Raw genomic sequence first — 19,246 nt, forward strand, 5'->3', positions numbered from 1 at the left:
GATGGCCTCCACTCCAAACCAACAGATACAGATACTAATGCCGGAAAAAAAATCCCCCCCCCCAGTACCAACAATACCACCAGTCCGATAACATTCTTCTTTGCAAATATACAGGGTCTAAAGCCAGCAACAAACAACAAAATACCTTTCATCCGTGGACTGCTTGCAGAGGCAAAGGCAATGTTCGCGGCTTTCACTGAGACCCACATAAAGGATCACTTGGACAACGAAATATGGATCCCAGGTTACAACCTATACAGATGTGACAGAGTGAACAGGCAAAAGGGGGGGGGGGGGGGCTTGGCCTGTACATTGCAGAGTCACTTGTTTGCACAGAACTGCTAAATGCCTCAAATGATGTAGTGGAAGTTTTAGCAGTAAAGGTCGAGAACCAAAACCTAGTCATTGTGATAGTCTACAAGCCTCCGGATGCAACATCCCAGCAATTCCAGGAACAGCTGTTAAAAATTGACCACTGTCCGGAAAACCTTCCAGCTCCTGCACCCAACATCTTGCTCCTGGGGGATTTCAACTTAAGGCACCTAAAATGGAGGAATATAGCAAATAATATTGTTGCAGTAATAACACCAGGAGGCAGCTCTGATGAAAACTCACACTCACGCGAGCTTTTAAATCTCTGCACAAAATTCAATTTAAACCAGCAAATAATAGAGCCTACTAGACTGGAGAATACACTAGACCTCATCTTCACTAACAATGATGATCTGATAAGAAATATCACCATATCAAAAACAATATACTCAGATCACAACATAATTGAGGTTCAGTCATGTACGCGCGGAGCCCCAGACCGACATAATGAGATTAGTCACGAGGGAGCATTCACCAAATTCAACTTCAATAACAAAAACATAAAGTGGGACCAAGTAAACCAAGTCCTAACCGATATAAGCTGGGAAGATATACTAAGCAACACAGACCCCAACTTATGCCTAGAACAGATTAACTCGGTGGCACTCGATGTATGCACAAAGCTTATTCCTCTAAGAAAAAGGAGGAGTAGATGTAAAACAGAAAGAGACAGGCGCTCCCTTTACAGGCGACGGAAAAGAATAACAGAGCGGCTAAAAGAGGTCAATATATCTGAAATGCGTAGGGAGACACTGGTCAGAGAAATAGCAAGCATCGAACTTAAGCTAAAAGAATCCTTTAGGAGTCAGGAATCGCGGGAAGAACTAAAAGCCATAAATGAAATCGAAAGAAACCCAAAGTATTTCTTCTCCTATGCCAAATCAAAATCGAGAACAACGTCCAGTATTGGGCCCCTACTTAAACAAGATGGGTCCTACACAGATGACAGCAAGGAAATGAGTGAGCTACTCAAGTCCCAATATGACTCAGTTTTTAGCAAGCCGCTAACCAGACTGAGAGTCGAAGATCAAAATGAATTTTTTATGAGAGAGCCACAAAATTTGATTAACACAAGCCTATCCGATGTTATCCTGACGCCAAATGACTTCGAACAGGCGATAAATGACATGCCCATGCACTCTGCCCCAGGGCCAGACTCATGGAACTCTGTGTTCATCAAGAACTGCAAGAAGCCCCTATCACGAGCCTTTTCCATCCTATGGAGAGGGAGCATGGACACGGGGGTCGTCCCACAGTTACTAAAAACAACAGACATAGCCCCACTCCACAAAGGGGGCAGTAAAGCAACAGCAAAGAACTACAGACCAATAGCACTAACATCCCATATCATAAAAATCTTTGAAAGGGTCCTAAGAAGCAAGATCACTACGCATCTAGAAACCCATCAGTTACACAACCCAGGGCAACATGGGTTTAGAACAGGTCGCTCCTGTCTGTCTCAACTATTGGACCACTACGACAAGGTCCTAAATGCACTAGAAGACAAAAAGAATGCAGATGTAATATATACAGACTTTGCAAAAGCCTTCGACAAGTGTGACCATGGCGTAATAGCGCACAAAATGCGTGCTAAAGGAATAACAGGAAAAGTCGGTCGATGGATCTATAATTTCCTCACTAACAGAACACAGAGAGTAGTCGTCAACAGAGTAAAGTCCGAGGCAGCTACGGTGAAAAGCTCTGTTCCACAAGGCACAGTACTCGCTCCCATCTTGTTCCTCATCCTTATATCCGACATAGACAAGGATGTCAGCCACAGCACCGTGTCTTCCTTTGCAGATGACACCCGAATCTGCATGACAGTGTCTTCCATTGCAGACACTGCAAAGCTCCAGGCAGACATCAACCAAATCTTTCAGTGGGCTGCAGAAAACAATATGAAGTTCAACGATGAGAAATTTCAATTACTCAGATATGGTAAACATGAGGAAATTAAATCTTCATCAGAGTACAAAACAAATTCTGGCCACAAAATAGAGCGAAACACCAACGTCAAAGACCTGGGAGTGATCATGTCGGAGGATCTCACCTTCAAGGACCATAACATTGTATCAATCGCATCTGCTAGAAAAATGACAGGATGGATAATGAGAACCTTCAAAACTAGGGAGGCCAAGCCCATGATGACACTCTTCAGGTCACTTGTTCTATCTAGGCTGGAATATTGCTGCACACTAACAGCACCTTTCAAGGCAGGTGAAATTGCCGACCTAGAAAATGTACAGAGAACTTTCACGGCGCGCATAACGGAGATAAAACACCTCAATTATTGGGAGCGCTTGAGGTTCCTAAACCTGTATTCCCTGGAACGCAGGAGGGAGAGATACATGATTATATACACCTGGAAAATCCTAGAGGGACTAGTACCGAACTTGCACACGAAAATCACTCATTACGAAAGCAAAAGACTTGGCAGACGATGCACCATCCCCCCAATGAAAAGCAGGGGTGTCACTAGCACGTTAAGAGACCATACAATAAGTGTCAGGGGCCCGAGACTGTTCAACTGCCTCCCAGCACACATAAGGGGGATTACCAACAGACCCCTGGCAGTCTTCAAGCTGGCACTGGACAAGCACCTAAAGTCAGTTCCGGATCAGCCGGGCTGTGGCTCGTATGTTGGTTTGCGTGCAGCCAGCAGCAACAGCCTGGTTGATCAGGCTCTGATCCACCAGGAGGCCTGGTCTCAGACCGGGCCGCGGGGGCGTTGACCCCCGGAACTCTCTCCAGGTAAACTCCAGGTAAGCTAGGCCTCTCTGGTCTGCCATCCCCACCCCAAGGGGGCAAATGGGAATGACAGTCTTATGAGCTAAAGGCTCGGGCTCAGGCACCTACCCTACCCTAGAAGGGTTAGGCATGGTGTCGATAAAGGTGTAAATAAAAAATGTAACTGCATTACTGGACCAAGGATCTCAACACATTCGTAAAACGTAGTTGGTATGAAAGTGCAAAAGGGAGATCCTACATATCTAAAATTATCTAATTTTCTGTCAGATAAAAGGGCCCAGTTGTACAACACTGTATGTAAATGTCGGCCTGGCCAATGAGAGAAAACGTATGAATGCAGTTATAGTTGGCAGACTCCCACAGAAAATCTCTACAAAAGGGCTTAGTGAAGCTACTGAGAAGCTTTCATAAAACAGTGTAGTATTGGCAACCTCTTGTGTAAATAATGACTCAGTGAGGCCAATAGATCTTCTAGTAGGGAGTGATTATTATGTTACATTTGTAAAAGGTATAGTAAGGAAATGTGGCGCTAATCTTATAAAAACGGCAGGAGGACATGTAATATATGGTACGCTTCCTCGCTCTAATAATTAATAACTAAATGGCACAGTAAATATTTGTTATTGTTATAATCTAATAGTGTTAATAAATGGATAGAGAGACGAAACTAAATTGCCAAAAGGGAAATTTGTAAAATGGGCGTTTCCTTACACCGGTTGTCAATGATCCCCATCAGTCAAATGGGTGTGTGGGTGTTAGTCGATTGGTGTGGGTCGCATCCTGGGACAAACCTGACCTAATTTGCCCGAAATGCTCTACATAACAAGTGGCTTTCTATCTAGTAGTATATCGCTGATGTTAGCTATGGTCTGTATACCTTGTACATGTACTTGTGAAAATAGTTATTATTTAATTATTATTATGGTAATCTCCTCAAAAGAGGTTGTTGCTGCCTGTTGTCTGTTTCCTTGGACCAAACCTAAATGCCTTCCATTTCCCCAGACACTGTACGACACTTACGGATTTAGCGCTCCCATAAATGGAAATTGACAATTTCCTATGGCTCTGGAAAGTGTCTACATTACCATTATTTGGAGAAATGTTCATTTGTTCTGAGGAAAGTTTAGAAGGCTTCTATGGCACAGATGATTTGCTGGAGGATGTGACTGCCACTGAGGGCAGTTCTTTTGTTGGAAATCTCTAATAATAATATCATGAGAGTGGAAGTTAATGAAGCTTGATCCATGGAAGGGGAGAGTATCTCTACTTCCTTGGACCAAAAGCCCTTCATTGGCATTTAGACCCCCTACCCCTTGAAGGGATGAGTTATAAGAAATTATATTTCAATGACTCACGATAATTGAAATGTAAGTAGACATTTCATACTTCAGTTAGTTTTACAACAGATGCGGATGAACACGACTCTTTCTTTGTTATGTCTCACCTTTTTACTCCAGGAAATCTTGTCTCGTCAACATATTGATGATGAAGTGGAGGGAGATTATTAAAAGAAAAAAATGAGGCTTTCTCTGCTCGTTTGGTGACTGCTTGTTTATTGTTTCATAGTTGATTAAAAAAAATCAATTAATCAATTTCTTGTACAGTATATGATAAAAGAAAGTTTCAAATTTCAGAAAATTCGAAAATTCCGTTGAACTGTCTTTCACATAAACAATAACTACTTGTTTCTAAACAAAGAATATGCAAATTATTTCTAGAGTAAACACTTTCATAATGTAACCAAAGAGGAGAAGTTTCATAGCCTGAAAAAAAGTTCATGCAAAGTTCCCTTGTAAAGCTTTGACAAGCAGACTTTTATATGTAAGATAAAAAGTTGCTAAAAACTAGACCTTTTTATTTAAACCTTAAACCTACCAAAGAAGAAATTTTAAATTCCTTGTATAACAAGGAACAAACTTTATAAATATTTGACATTAGATTTCTGATTAAGGCCTAATATTGTCTTGCAAAAAATCATCCATTTGAATATCAAATGATTTCATCTGCTGTTACCGTCTCAAAAAATAAAATAAAAATAACTAAATAAACCTATCCTTTACAAGACTATACAGTACTTCCCATAAAGAATTTTGCACTTTTAACACAAAGTAATAGTGAAGATACCATAACAACTAAAATAAAATGCTCCTGACTTTTACAGAGTCAAGTCCTTGGTGGTATTGGGTCTCTCTGAGAGGTGAGAGCATGAAAAACAGTTTAGAGAAACTGTAAAATAATCATGAATTATTATTATAATTAATTATGGGTCACCACTAAACTTGTTGGGGTCATATAACCCCTGGGAATGGGAGTGAATGAATGTAGCCCATTTCCTTGAAGGTAATCATGAAAAAAGAAATGACAAAGTTTTGAGAGGCACTAAGTGAATGTAACCATAGTTTTAACAAGTTTTAACACAACAAAAAATATGTGCTAGTGGACACCGATGCAAAGTAGCAACAAGGAAGTGGTAGATCCGGGGAAGCAGGAACTAACACAATTACTAATAAGATAATTAGGTAATTATTGAATTGTGTGTAAGCCTTTGGAAATAAATGATAAGCGTATGTCAGAGCATACACAAAAAAAATTATTAAGGTGGTGAATGTCAAAATGACAATGAGTGCTTCGCTGTGTAGAGTTGTCATAAGTCATGATGAAACTCTGTACAAAGCGAAATATTGTTTCAATAAAAGCTTATTTTGCATCGTGTCTTTGCATAGGCATTTACGTTGCGATGACGAAATTAAGGAATAATGTTAGGAAATAAATGTCAAGCCCAGGCGAGATCACGTATGACCTAGGGTAATAATATGACCTAGGGTAATAATATGACCTAGGGTAATAATAAAGCTTATTAGTTGATAACTAAGATAAACATGCGCTATAAGTAGATAGGAAGTATAAGAATAGGAAAATGTGTGGAAGATATGGAATAGCAGCGATGACCAGATGTTGGCCAGAATACTCGTTTGTGTTACCAGAAATACTGAAAGTATATACACCGAGAGGTGTATATACACCATGTGGTGTGTATGTTTATGTATATACACTAAGTGGTATATATATATATATATATACGAGATGTGTGAATCTGTATATATACACAGACGTGTGTGTCTCAAGTATATATACAATGAAAGATGTATATTTCTCTGTGTATACAGCGAGAAGTATGTATCTGTACGCGCCAAGAGGTGTGTATTACTCAGCGTATATACTTAGTTTACTTTTATTCCTACGTTAAGGATTAAGGCTGCTTGTAATCTGTACACAACCAATTAAGGACACTTTAATAACCTTCGGCTTCAGACCCAATAAATCAAACCTGGGCAGAATACTGTGTCAAGAGAAACACTCTACATTGGTTTAGATATCGGGAGAAAATAAAAGTTTCCCCAATCGAATCGAATCGAATCGAGGACGACGAGAGCTGTCGTAAGATGGGAAGGAAGAAGGATAAGGAAGGATGGAAATAACTAGAAAAGGATGGTGAGGAGGGGAAGAGGAGGAATCAAGGCAAGTGGCCCCACCACTTTGGGACATGTGGTACAAAAGTACTGGAGACGTAGATAGAGAGGCTTGACTGATGTCATTGCTTGGCTCACTAGGAGAGGATGGCGAAGGCAGCGGTAGGAGCTGGGAGTGTCAGAAGGCAGCAAGCAGGATGAGTTGGTTATGGTCTTAAACCGTTTATCAGTGCGGTAAATTGTTTTCAAGAGAGTTGTATCAAACTTATGGGAGAGCTGTAGTAGTATTCGTTGGTTTGGAGTTGGTGGAGTATCTGGTTGTAGGTAGGGAACGGTCTTTCTTCGCTTTGGTACGATACAGTGTTGTCTTGGAGATGTTGGATGAGTTCTAGGCGAGTCATGCTTGCAGGGTATAGCCTCGTGGTGTAGAATATGAGTCCTTTGTGTTTAACCCATGGTGTTCCAGGTAATCGACGTGAGCTAAGTAGAGAAGGCGGTGGTGGAGTAGAGGAAGGTGGTGTTGCTTCGTTTTCAACTTCAGTAGACGAATTAGAAGATGTTTCTGGTGGTAAGGCTTCTGATTGGTTGGATTCAGTGAGAGGTGGTGGCGGTGGAGGCTTCTCATTGGTCGTTGTTGGATTGACGTCACTAGTTGGTGGTGTTGATGGAACTTCTGCAGAAGAGTTGGCGATTAAGTTTTTGGTGAATTTGAGAATTTCTTCAGAAGGTGGAGATGCTGGAAATGTAAATGAAGGCATGTTATTTAATGCAAATAACTCGTTGATGGTAGAGTTAAATGATCCAGGTACAGCCATGTTTTGCATATGAGCGTATAGTAGACAGTAGTGAATCTTCGTTACGTCGCATGTTGGAGGAGTGATGGTAGTGGTGGTGGTGGAGGCGGGCTGAGTAGATGCTTGAAGTAATTTTGTAGTGTCTGCTTGTATTTTTGCAATTGCTGCATACGTTGGAGTGTTGCTAGTAGGTTTTTTCTTTGCTGCATCTTGTGTTTTCTTCATAATATCCTTTCTTGTAGGACATTTTGCTGCCAGTGTATGGTGATCATTACTCTTGCAGTTTAAGCACGCTGGTTGTGTTGGAGCAGCAGCGGTGCAGGAACTGAAGGTGTGTCCCTCACTACCACATGTAGTGCAGAACTTCTTGTCTTTTACTGGACATGCTTTGGTGGTGTGATGGTATGAATAACAGTTCCAGCAATGTTGGATGTAGTGATATCTCTCTGCTTCAATGTAGGTAGGGCTGATGTAGTAGTAGTAGACAGCAAGACCTTCGTTCAGTGCAGTGGCAGCCATGTTCACGTCGGTGAAGGTGACCTTGATCATGGACGTTGCATTTGGGATTTTTGTAATGCTGTCAACAGTAGCTCAAGTATTTTGCGTCTCGATGGATGACTTGAGTTCAGCAGGTGTTTGAGACGTCAGAATCTTGTCCAGTTTTTTTAGGAATACTGATTTCCTTGCCCTGAGGGCAGGAGATGACGTAACAGTAAACCCTTGAGTAGTAAGAGTAGTGATGGCTTCTGTAGTGAGTAGCTTCTCTGCTTCAGCATCATCGTGACACACAACAATGAATGCTTCTTTCAGTGACAATATGGTGTTGAATTTTACTTCCAGTGCTCCCTGAATAACAGTTGCAAGAGCAATCTTCGTTGAATCATCAACGGTACCATTTCTTGGTTTGATCTTTACACGATTTGCATAGCTCATCGTGTAAGTCAAAGCGATGACAACGCTGGTAAAGGTTCCCCTCCCCAACGGGGATCGTAGGGAGACAGAGTATGGAAGGAGAGCTGCTATGACCTGCCTGGGCGAGAGTCAAGAGCAGAATCTTTTCTTTGTATTGTCATTTGTATCTTTTCAGTTTCCCCAAGTGATTGCCCGAATTGTAATTCCTTCCTCTATTTTTTTTTTTTAGTTTATACCTTGAGAAAGCCTCATCCGATCGGGCTCAAATTACCAGTAGTAGTGTACTATAACTTGGGAACGGTTTATGCAACTACTGACATAGGCAGGTACCCACTGGTTACTTTTAGATAAACCATGTCCGTGTGATATCTTCAGAATGCCTCTTCTTAACGGCTTCAAACTATCAACCCTGTTGTGTTCAACTAAAAAAAAAAGATAGCTGGGACTTTTATTAAAATATGTAGGTGCCAAATTTGCTTATTTTATTATTTTTTTCTTGAAATAATTTATTATATTTTGGGGGAGTGCTAAATCTGTAGGGTTCTAAAATAACTTATGTATGCTTCTTCTCAATAGTTTGTTATTGCAGTTATTGCAGCTTCAAGACAGGATGGGGCCCAATAGGATTAATTTTGGTAAATGCAATTTTGCTAATTTCCTGACCTAGTTAATTAGCTTTGAATAGTTTTATTCTGATCACTAACTGCAGAATGCGTCTCTCATCACCTTCAAAGTTTCAATTATCATTATTATTATTATAATTATTATTATTATTATTATAACGGAAAAAAATAAGGGCTGACCCCTAGTCGTCGATACAACTTTTCAGCAAGTCTGGGTTTTGCGCAAAAAATTTTTTTCACATGATTTTACGGTGTGTGTTAAATTTTGCCAGTTTTACTGAACAAACTGCTTTCCATGTAATAACTGTAAAATGCCTCCTCTGATTGGCTTCAAACCTTAACTGCAAATTTTTACTAAAATCCCTCAGACGTCCTTGACTCGTGTCTAATAGAGGATACAAAATAACCGGTTCTTAAAAAAACATTAAATATTATTCTTACAGGACTGTAGAAAGTTTAAAAATTAACATAAAAAATAACTTAATTATGCCTGTTCTGAATGGTTTTAATCTGTAATGACTGATATGAACTATGGAATGAATGATACCTTTTGCATATAACAAGTGCAGGTGCCAATTTCCCAATTTATTAACAAAGTTAATAAACTTTTAATTCTTGGATTCTGTGCGATAACTGAAAAATTAATTTCCTTAATAGGCTTCAAAGTTTTAGTGGTCATTTTTTTATTATTATTATTATTTTATATATATTTTAAGAAAAGCTTCGCATTGATTTTGGATTTCGTAAATTTTAATTTCCAAAATTTATTAAACAACTTGATTTCCCTGCAATGACCGCTGAATACTTCATATAGGCTTCAAACTTTTAACGCCATTGTATCATACTTACATATTTAATCGCATTATATTTTTTCCTGCACTCTGTGCATTTGATTTCGCTGACACTGAGTCAGAGACTGTCTTAGGGGACACAGGGATAACTGTCTTAGATCGAGCAGCAATAGAAATATATCTACTGGATTATAGACTTGCATGATGTCCAGTAATTAAGAAAGTGATTTAAAGTGATGGGTAAGCAGCCTATTTCTTGGAAATGGAATACTCATAATTACGTATGTGATAAGTATCACGTAGGAGGTTCAAGGCCTTTTTTTTTTAATTAAATAAAATAACATTAATAACAATGAAAGTAATAAATATATCTTTCATTCCATCACACTTGAGAGATTTTGACAGATATAATAGAGAGAGAGTAGTAGTAGATATAGTTTAGGTTAAGATAAAATGCTTTCGAGAATATCAATATTCCTAATCAATGTACAGATTGTATGTCTAATACCTAATATAACTTGTACAACTGGGATATAATGACTGTATATTCTAATTTATATACATTATTTCAAATAAAGAAATTTATTAACAAATTTTTTAGAACTTACACAATAAAGGAATGATTCAAAAAATCACACAACACTGAATAACTTAGTGTCTTCAGTCTTTCAAAATTAGTTCAAAATCACCAAACAAATAAATAAATATGTATCACCATTTTAATTTAAAAGGCAATATTTCTAATGTTATTCCTATTGTGTGAACTATTACACTATTACACTACTACTATGTACTATGAGGAATTGTGGAGTTGACCCACAAAGGTACATTTTTTAAATCAAACATGTATACACCCAGAGTGTTGATCATAACATTGATGACGATGATGCAGATGATGTTCATTACTATTCCTGAATACATCTGAAAAAGAATTGTATAACTTTTAGTTAAAAAAATTATGATATATGCATTTCAATATCATGCATTGAAAAATAAATATACATGGCGTAATATTCTGCAAATAGAATAGCTTATGATAAGAAAAGCGATTGTACTTACCATCTAAGTAACTGATATATACTAGGGAAAGAATGATACCTTTTGCATATAACCAGTGCAGGTGCCAATTTCAAAAATTATTAACATAGTTAATAAACTTTTAATTCTTGGATTCTGTGCAATAACTGAAAAATTAATTTCCTTAACAGGCTTCAAAGTTTTAGTGGTCATTTTTTTATTTCATTATTTTTTTTATATATTTTTTAAAGAAAGCTTCGCATTGATTTTGGATTTCGTAAATTTTAATTTCCAAAATTTATTAAACCACTTGATTTCCCTGCAATGACCGCTGAATATTTCTAATGTCATTCCTATTGTGTGAACTATTACACTACTACTGTGTACTATGAGGAATTGTGGAGTTGACCCACAAAGGTACATTTTTTAAGTCAAACATGTATACACCCAGAGTGTTGATCATAACATCTGAAAAAGAATTGTATAACTTTTAGTTGTAGATGAATGGTTCAGAGAACCGACATGTTGATAAATTAGACACATGTGCAACTCTTGGGTATCTTTATTGAGGAAACGTTTCGCCACACAGTGGCTTCATCAGTCCATACAAAGGAGAATCTTGAAGAACAGGAGGAGAATGAGGTAATCAGTCCCTCAACCTTGAGTCGATGTGGTCAGTCCATCAATCTTGAATAGAATACGGCATACGTGCTGAGAAGGAGCTTATAAACCGTTGGCAGGAGAGGTGTAGCAGTCATAGGTCGTGTAACATTTGTTCAATGTTGAAGTAGGTCGTGCCCAAGAATTAGGCAAACGAAGAATTCCCAAGTATTAAGATCCCAAGAAGTTGCAGTGTCTGACAGGTTTGTAGATGAATGGTTCAGAAAACCGACATGTTGATAAATTAGACACATGTGCAACTCTTGGGTATCTTTATTGAGGAAACGTTTCGCCACACAGTGGCTTCATCAGTCCATACAAAGGAGAATCTTGAAGAACAGGAGGAGAATGAGGTAATCAGTCCCTCAACCTTGAGTCGATGTGGTCATTGAACAAATGTTACACGACCTATGACTGCTACACCTCTCCTGCCAACGGTTTATAAGCTCCTTCTCAGCACGTATGCCGTATTCTATTCAAGATTGATGGACTGACCACATCGACTCAAGGTTGAGGGACTGATTACCTCATTCTCCTCCTGTTCTTCAAGATTCTCCTTTGTATGGACTGATGAAGCCACTGTGTGGTGAAACGTTTCCTCAATAAAGATACCCAAGAGTTGCACATGTGTCTAATTTATCAACATGTCGGTTCTCTGAACCATTCATCTACAAACCTGTCAGACACTGCAACTTCTTGGGATCTTAATACTTGGGAATTCTTCGCTTGCCTAATTCTTGGGCACGACCTACTTCAACATTGAACAAATGTTACACGACCTATGACTGCTACACCTCTCCTGCCAACGGTTTATAAGCTCCTTCTCAGCACGTATGCCGTATTCTATTCAAGATTGATGGACTGACCACATCGACTCAAGGTTGAGGGACTGATTACCTCATTCTCCTCCTGTTCTTCAAGATTCTCCTTTGTATGGACTGATGAAGCCACTGTGTGGCGAAACGTTTCCTCAATAAAGATACCCAAGAGTTGCACATGTGTCTAATTTATCAACATGTCGGTTCTCTGAACCATTCATCTACAAACCTGTCAGACACTGCAACTTCTTGGGATCTTAATACTTGGGAATTCTTCGCTTGCCTAATTCTTGGGCACGACCTACTTCAACATTGAACAAATGTTACACGACCTATGACTGCTACACCTCTCCTGCCAACGGTTTATAAGCTCCTTCTCAGCACGTATGCCGTATTCTATTCAAGATTGATGGACTGACCACATCGACTCAAGGTTGAGGGACTGATTACCTCATTCTCCTCCTGTTCTTCAAGATTCTCCTTTGTATGGACTGATGAAGCCACTGTGTGGCGAAACGTTTCCTCAATAAAGATACCCAAGAGTTGCACATGTGTCTAATTTATCAACATGTCGGTTCTCTGAACCATTCATCTACAAACCTGTCAGACACTGCAACTTCTTGGGATCTTAATACTTGGGAATTCTTCGCTTGCCTAATTCTTGGGCACGACCTACTTCAACATTGAACAAATGTTACACGACCTATGACTGCTACACCTCTCCTGCCAACGGTTTATAAGCTCCTTCTCAGCACGTATGCCGTATTCTATTCAAGATTGATGGACTGACCACATCGACTCAAGGTTGAGGGACTGATTACCTCATTCTCCTCCTGTTCTTCAAGATTCTCCTTTGTATGGACTGATGAAGCCACTGTGTGGCGAAACGTTTCCTCAATAAAGATACCCAAGAGTTGCACATGTGTCTAATTTATCAACATGTCGGTTCTCTGAACCATTCATCTACAAACCTGTCAGACACTGCAACTTCTTGGGATCTTAATACTTGGGAATTCTTCGCTTGCCTAATTCTTGGGCACGACCTACTTCAACATTGAACAAATGTTACACGACCTATGACTGCTACACCTCTCCTGCCAACGGTTTATAAGCTCCTTCTCAGCACGTATGCCGTATTCTATTCAAGATTGATGGACTGACCACATCGACTCAAGGTTGAGGGACTGATTACCTCATTCTCCTCCTGTTCTTCAAGATTCTCCTTTGTATGGACTGATGAAGCCACTGTGTGGCGAAACGTTTCCTCAATAAAGATACCCAAGAGTTGCACATGTGTCTAATTTATCAACATGTCAGTTCTCTGAACCATTCATCTACAAACCTGTCAGACACTGCAACTTCTTGGGATCTTAATACTTGGGAATTCTTCGCTTGCCTAATTCTTGGGCACGACCTACTTCAACATTGAACAAATGTTACACGTTGAAGATTGAGACACTTATGCAGCATATGGGAATCTTTATTCAGGAAACGTTTCGCCACACAGTGGCTTCATCAGTCCAATACAAAGAGGAAGGCGTAAGGAGAGGAGGAGAATGAGGTAATCAGTCCCTCAACCTGGAGTCGATGTGTTCAGTCCATCAATCTTGTAGAATGTACAGCATAGGGTCGTAGACGTGACTTATATACTGTAATGAGGTGACGTGAAGCAGGTGGTGGCGGGGTCATAGTGGTAACATCCACTAGTCGAAGTAGGTCTTCGTCCAAAGGTTGAACAAGTGTTGAAGAATTCTTTGTAACAAGATCCCATGATGCTGCAGTGTCTGACAGTTGTGATGAATGGTTTGAAAAACCGACAAGTTGAAGATTGAGACACTTATGCAGCATATGGGAATCTTTATTCAGGAAACGTTTCGCCACACAGTGGCTTCATCAGTCCAATACAAAGAGGAAGGCGTAAGGAGAGGAGGAGAATGAGGTAATCAGTCCCTCAACCTGGAGTCGATGTGTTCAGTCCATCAATCTTGTAGAATGTACAGCATAGGGTCGTAGACGTGACTTATATACTGTAATGAGGTGACGTGAAGCAGGTGGTGGCGGGGTCATAGTGGTAACATCCACTAGTCGAAGTAGGTCTTCGTCCAAAGGTTGAACAAGTGTTGAAGAATTCTTTGTAACAAGATCCCATGATGCTGCAGTGTCTGACAGTTGTGATGAATGGTTTGAAAAACCGACAAGTTGAAGATTGAGACACTTATGCAGCATATGGGAATCTTTATTCAGGAAACGTTTCGCCACACAGTGGCTTCATCAGTCCAATACAAAGAGGAAGGCGTAAGGAGAGGAGGAGAATGAGGTAATCAGTCCCTCAACCTGGAGTCGATGTGTTCAGTCCATCAATCTTGTAGAATGTACAGCATAGGGTCGTAGACGTGACTTATATACTGTAATGAGGTGACGTGAAGCAGGTGGTGGCGGGGTCATAGTGGTAACATCCACTAGTCGAAGTAGGTCTTCGTCCAAAGGTTGAACAAGTGTTGAAGAATTCTTTGTAACAAGATCCCATGATGCTGCAGTGTCTGACAGTTGTGATGAATGGTTTGAAAAACCGACAAGTTGAAGATTGAGACACTTATGCAGCATATGGGAATCTTTATTCAGGAAACGTTTCGCCACACAGTGGCTTCATCAGTCCAATACAAAGAGGAAGGCGTAAGGAGAGGAGGAGAATGAGGTAATCAGTCCCTCAACCTGGAGTCGATGTGTTCAGTCCATCAATCTTGTAGAATGTACAGCATAGGGTCGTAGACGTGACTTATATACTGTAATGAGGTGACGTGAAGCAGGTGGTGGCGGGGTCATAGTGGTAACATCCACTAGTCGAAGTAGGTCTTCGTCCAAAGGTTGAACAAGTGTTGAAGAATTCTTTGTAACAAGATCCCATGATGCTGCAGTGTCTGACAGTTGTGATGAATGGTTTGAAAAACCGACAAGTTGAAGATTGAGACACTTATGCAGCATATGGGAATCTTTATTCAGGAAACGTTTCGCCACACAGTGGCTTCATCAGTCCAATACAAAGAGGAACCTTTGGACGAAGACCTACTTCGACTAGTGGATGTTACCACTATGACCCCGCCACCACCTGCTTCACGTCACCTCATTACAGTATATAAGTCACGTCTACGACCCTATGCTGTACATTCTACAAGATTGATGGACTGAACACATCGACTCCAGGTTGAGGGACTGATTACCTCATTCTCCTCCTCTCCTTACGCCTTCCTCTTTGTATTGGACTGATGAAGCCACTGTGTGGCGAAACGTTTCCTGAATAAAGATTCCCATATGCTGCATAAGTGTCTCAATCTTCAACTTGTCGGTTTTTCAAACCATTCATCACAACTGTCAGACACTGCAGCATCATGGGATCTTGTTACAAAGAATTCTTCAACACTTGTTCAACCTTTGGACGAAGACCTACTTCGACTAGTGGATGTTACCACTATGACCCCGCCACCACCTGCTTCACGTCACCTCATTACAGTATATAAGTCACGTCTACGACCCTATGCTGTACATTCTACAAGATTGATGGACTGAACACATCGACTCCAGGTTGAGGGACTGATTACCTCATTCTCCTCCTCTCCTTACGCCTTCCTCTTTGTATTGGACTGATGAAGCCACTGTGTGGCGAAACGTTTCCTGAATAAAGATTCCCATATGCTGCATAAGTGTCTCAATCTTCATCTTGTCGGTTTTTCAAACCATTCATCACAACTGTCAGACACTGCAGCATCATGGGATCTTGTTACAAAGAATTTTTCAACACTTGTTCAACCTTTGGACGAAGACCTACTTCGACTAGTGGATGGTACCACTATGACCCCGCCACCACCTGCTTCACGTCACCTCATTACAGTATATAAGTCACGTCTACGACCCTATGCTGTACATTCTACAAGATTGATGGACTGAACACATCGACTCCAGGTTGAGGGACTGATTACCTCATTCTCCTCCTCTCCTTACGCCTTCCTCTTTGTATTGGACTGATGAAGCCACTGTGTGGCGAAACGTTTCCTGAATAAAGATTCCCATATGCTGCATAAGTGTCTCAATCTTCAACTTGTCGGTTTTTCAAACCATTCATCACAACTGTCAGACACTGCAGCATCATGGGATCTTGTTACAAAGAATTCTTCAACACTTGTTCAACCTTTGGACGAAGACCTACTTCGACTAGTGGATGTTACCACTATGACCCCGCCACCACCTGCTTCACGTCACCTCATTACAGTATATAAGTCACGTCTACGACCCTATGCTGTACATTCTACAAGATTGATGGACTGAACACATCGACTCCAGGTTGAGGGACTGATTACCTCATTCTCCTCCTCTCCTTACGCCTTCCTCTTTGTATTGGACTGATGAAGCCACTGTGTGGCGAAACGTTTCCTGAATAAAGATTCCCATATGCTGCATAAGTGTCTCAATCTTCAACTTGTCGGTTTTTCAAACCATTCATCACAAAATGTTACACGACCTATGACTGCTACACCTCTCCTGCCAAACGGTTTATAAGCTCCTTCTCAGCACGTATGCCGTATTCTATTCAAGATTGATGGACTGACCACATCGACTCAAGGTTGAGGGACTGATTACCTCATTCTCCTCCTGTTCTTCAAGATTCTCCTTTGTATGGACTGATGAAGCCACTGTGTGGCGAAACGTTTCCTCAATAAAGATACCCAAGAGTTGCACATGTGTCTAATTTATCAACATGTCGGTTCTCTGAACCATTCATCTACAAACCTGTCAGACACTGCAACTTCTTGGGATCTTAATACTTGGGAATTCTTCGCTTGCCTAATTCTTGGGCACGACCTACTTCAACATTGAACAAATGTTACACGACCTATGACTGCTACACCTCTCCTGCCAACGGTTTATAAGCTCCTCAGCACGTATGCCGTATTCTATTCAAGATTGATGGACTGACCACATCGACTCAAGGTTGAGGGACTGATTACCTCATTCTCCTCCTGTTCTTCAAGATTCTCCTTTGTATGGACTGATGAAGCCACTGTGTGGCGAAACGTTTCCTCAATAAAGATACCCAAGAGTTGCACATGTGTCTAATTTATCAACATGTCGGTTCTCTGAACCATTCATCTACAAACCTGTCAGACACTGCAACTTCTTGGGATCTTAATACTTGGGAATTCTTCGCTTGCCTAATTCTTGGGCACGACCTACTTCAACATTGAACAAATGTTACACGACCTATGACTGCTACACCTCTCCTGCCAACGGTTTATAAGCTCCTTCTCAGCACGTATGCCGTATTCTATTCAAGATTGATGGACTGACCACATCGACTCAAGGTTGAGGGACTGATTACCTCATTCTCCTCCTGTTCTTCAAGATTCTCCTTTGTATGGACTGATGAAGCCACTGTGTGGCAAAACGTTTCCTCAATAAAGATACCCAAGAGTTGCACATGTGTCTAATTTATCAACATGTCGGTTCTCTGAACCATTCATCTACAAACCTGTCAGACACTGCAACTTCTTGGGATCTTAATACTTGGGAATTCTTCGCTTGCCTAATTCTTGGGCACGACCTACTTCAACATTGAACAAATGTTACACGACCTATGACTGCTACACCTCTCCTGCCAACGGTTTATAAGCTCCTTCTCAGCACGTATGCCGTATTCTATTCAAGATTGATGGACTGACCACATCGACTCAAGGTTGAGGGACTGATTACCTCATTCTCCTCCTGTTCTTCAAGATTCTCCTTTGTATGGACTGATGAAGCCACTGTGTGGCGAAACGTTTCCTCAATAAAGATACCCAAGAGTTGCACATGTGTCTAATTTATCAATAACTTTTAGTTAAAAAAAATTATGATATATGCATTTCAATATCATGCACTGAAAAATAAATATACATGGCGTAATATTCTGCAAATAGAATAGCTTATGATAAGAAAAGCGATTGTACTTACCATCTAAGTAACTGTATTTACCATCTAAATTAACGACTGTACTTACCATATAAATTAACGACTGTACTTACCATCTAAATTAACGACTGTACTTACCATCCAAGTAACCGTAATTACCGTCTAAGTTAAGAGGCTGAACTTACCATCTGAGTTGTCCGCATATTTGCAGCGCCAAACACTATGGCATTAGGAGGTGTTGCAACAGGCAGCATGAAAGCATAGGAACAACATACTGTGGCTGGCAGCATCAGATAGATGGGGTTCACCTGGATGTTTATCGCCTGTAAACAACGTTTGCATTAGGACCCAAATTATGGAATACTGACAAAATTGAAGAAAATACACAACACAGCACAAGCTTCTCCTGGGGCAACGTTTCACTGTTTGGGGTTTAGTTTGATAAAGTTCTCATAGAGAGCTTAATCAAGCCACTTCTGTCTTCCCTTCACATCAATACTAATTGTAAAAGAGACAACGAGTGAGCAGACTGTAGTCTATAGAACAGTGGCTCTCAACTCGTTTCGGCCCATGAACCACCAACTCAATTATAAAAAATATCGTGGACCATTTCATTTTTTGAGTAATGATATTAAGGCAAAGAAGAGATTTGGAATATATTTCTTATAAACAGAAATTCGCCTGGTGGCTAAAGCTCCCGCTTCACACACGGAGGGCCCAGGTTCGATTCCCGGTGGGTGGAAACATTTCGACACGTTTCCTTACACCTGTTGTCCTGTTCACCTAGCAGCAAATAGGTACCTGGGTGTTAGTCGACTGGTGTGGGTCGCATCCTGGGGGACAAGATTAAGGACCCCAATGGAAATAAGTTAGACAGTCCTCGATGACGCACTGACTTTCTTGGGTTATCCTGGGTGGCTAACCCTCCGAGGTTAAAAATCCGAACGAAATCTCTTCTTATAATAGATATCTAACATTTTGGTCTGAAATATATTTCATACAAACATAATTTCCTGGAAATAAATGAATACACATCTAATATTTTGCTGTGAATTTTCTTTCCAGCGAACATAATTTCGAAATTATGAAGTATACAACCAA

At 40.4% G+C, this 19,246-nt stretch overlaps 1 protein-coding gene across 5 annotated transcripts in view; it reads right to left on the reverse strand.

The window, feature by feature from the left end:
• Window positions 1–4,638: 4,638 nt before the first annotated feature.
• The window catches only part of Indy (I'm not dead yet), a 114,191-nt gene continuing 99,583 nt past the window's right edge, over window positions 4,639–19,246 (reverse strand). For all 5 annotated transcript variants that reach the window (XM_070082858.1, XM_070082856.1, XM_070082860.1 and 2 more), the window contains 2 exons: window positions 18,331–18,468; window positions 4,639–10,631 (listed from right to left, as the gene is read on the reverse strand). In XM_070082858.1, the coding sequence (XP_069938959.1) occupies window positions 10,497–10,631; window positions 18,331–18,468 (273 nt within the window). In that variant the 3' untranslated portion in view covers window positions 4,639–10,496. The remainder of the gene's footprint in view (window positions 10,632–18,330; window positions 18,469–19,246) is intronic.

Source organism: Cherax quadricarinatus, chromosome 8 (genome assembly GCF_038502225.1).
Source record: "Cherax quadricarinatus isolate ZL_2023a chromosome 8, ASM3850222v1, whole genome shotgun sequence".
Taxonomy (NCBI): Eukaryota; Metazoa; Arthropoda; class Malacostraca; order Decapoda; family Parastacidae; genus Cherax; species Cherax quadricarinatus.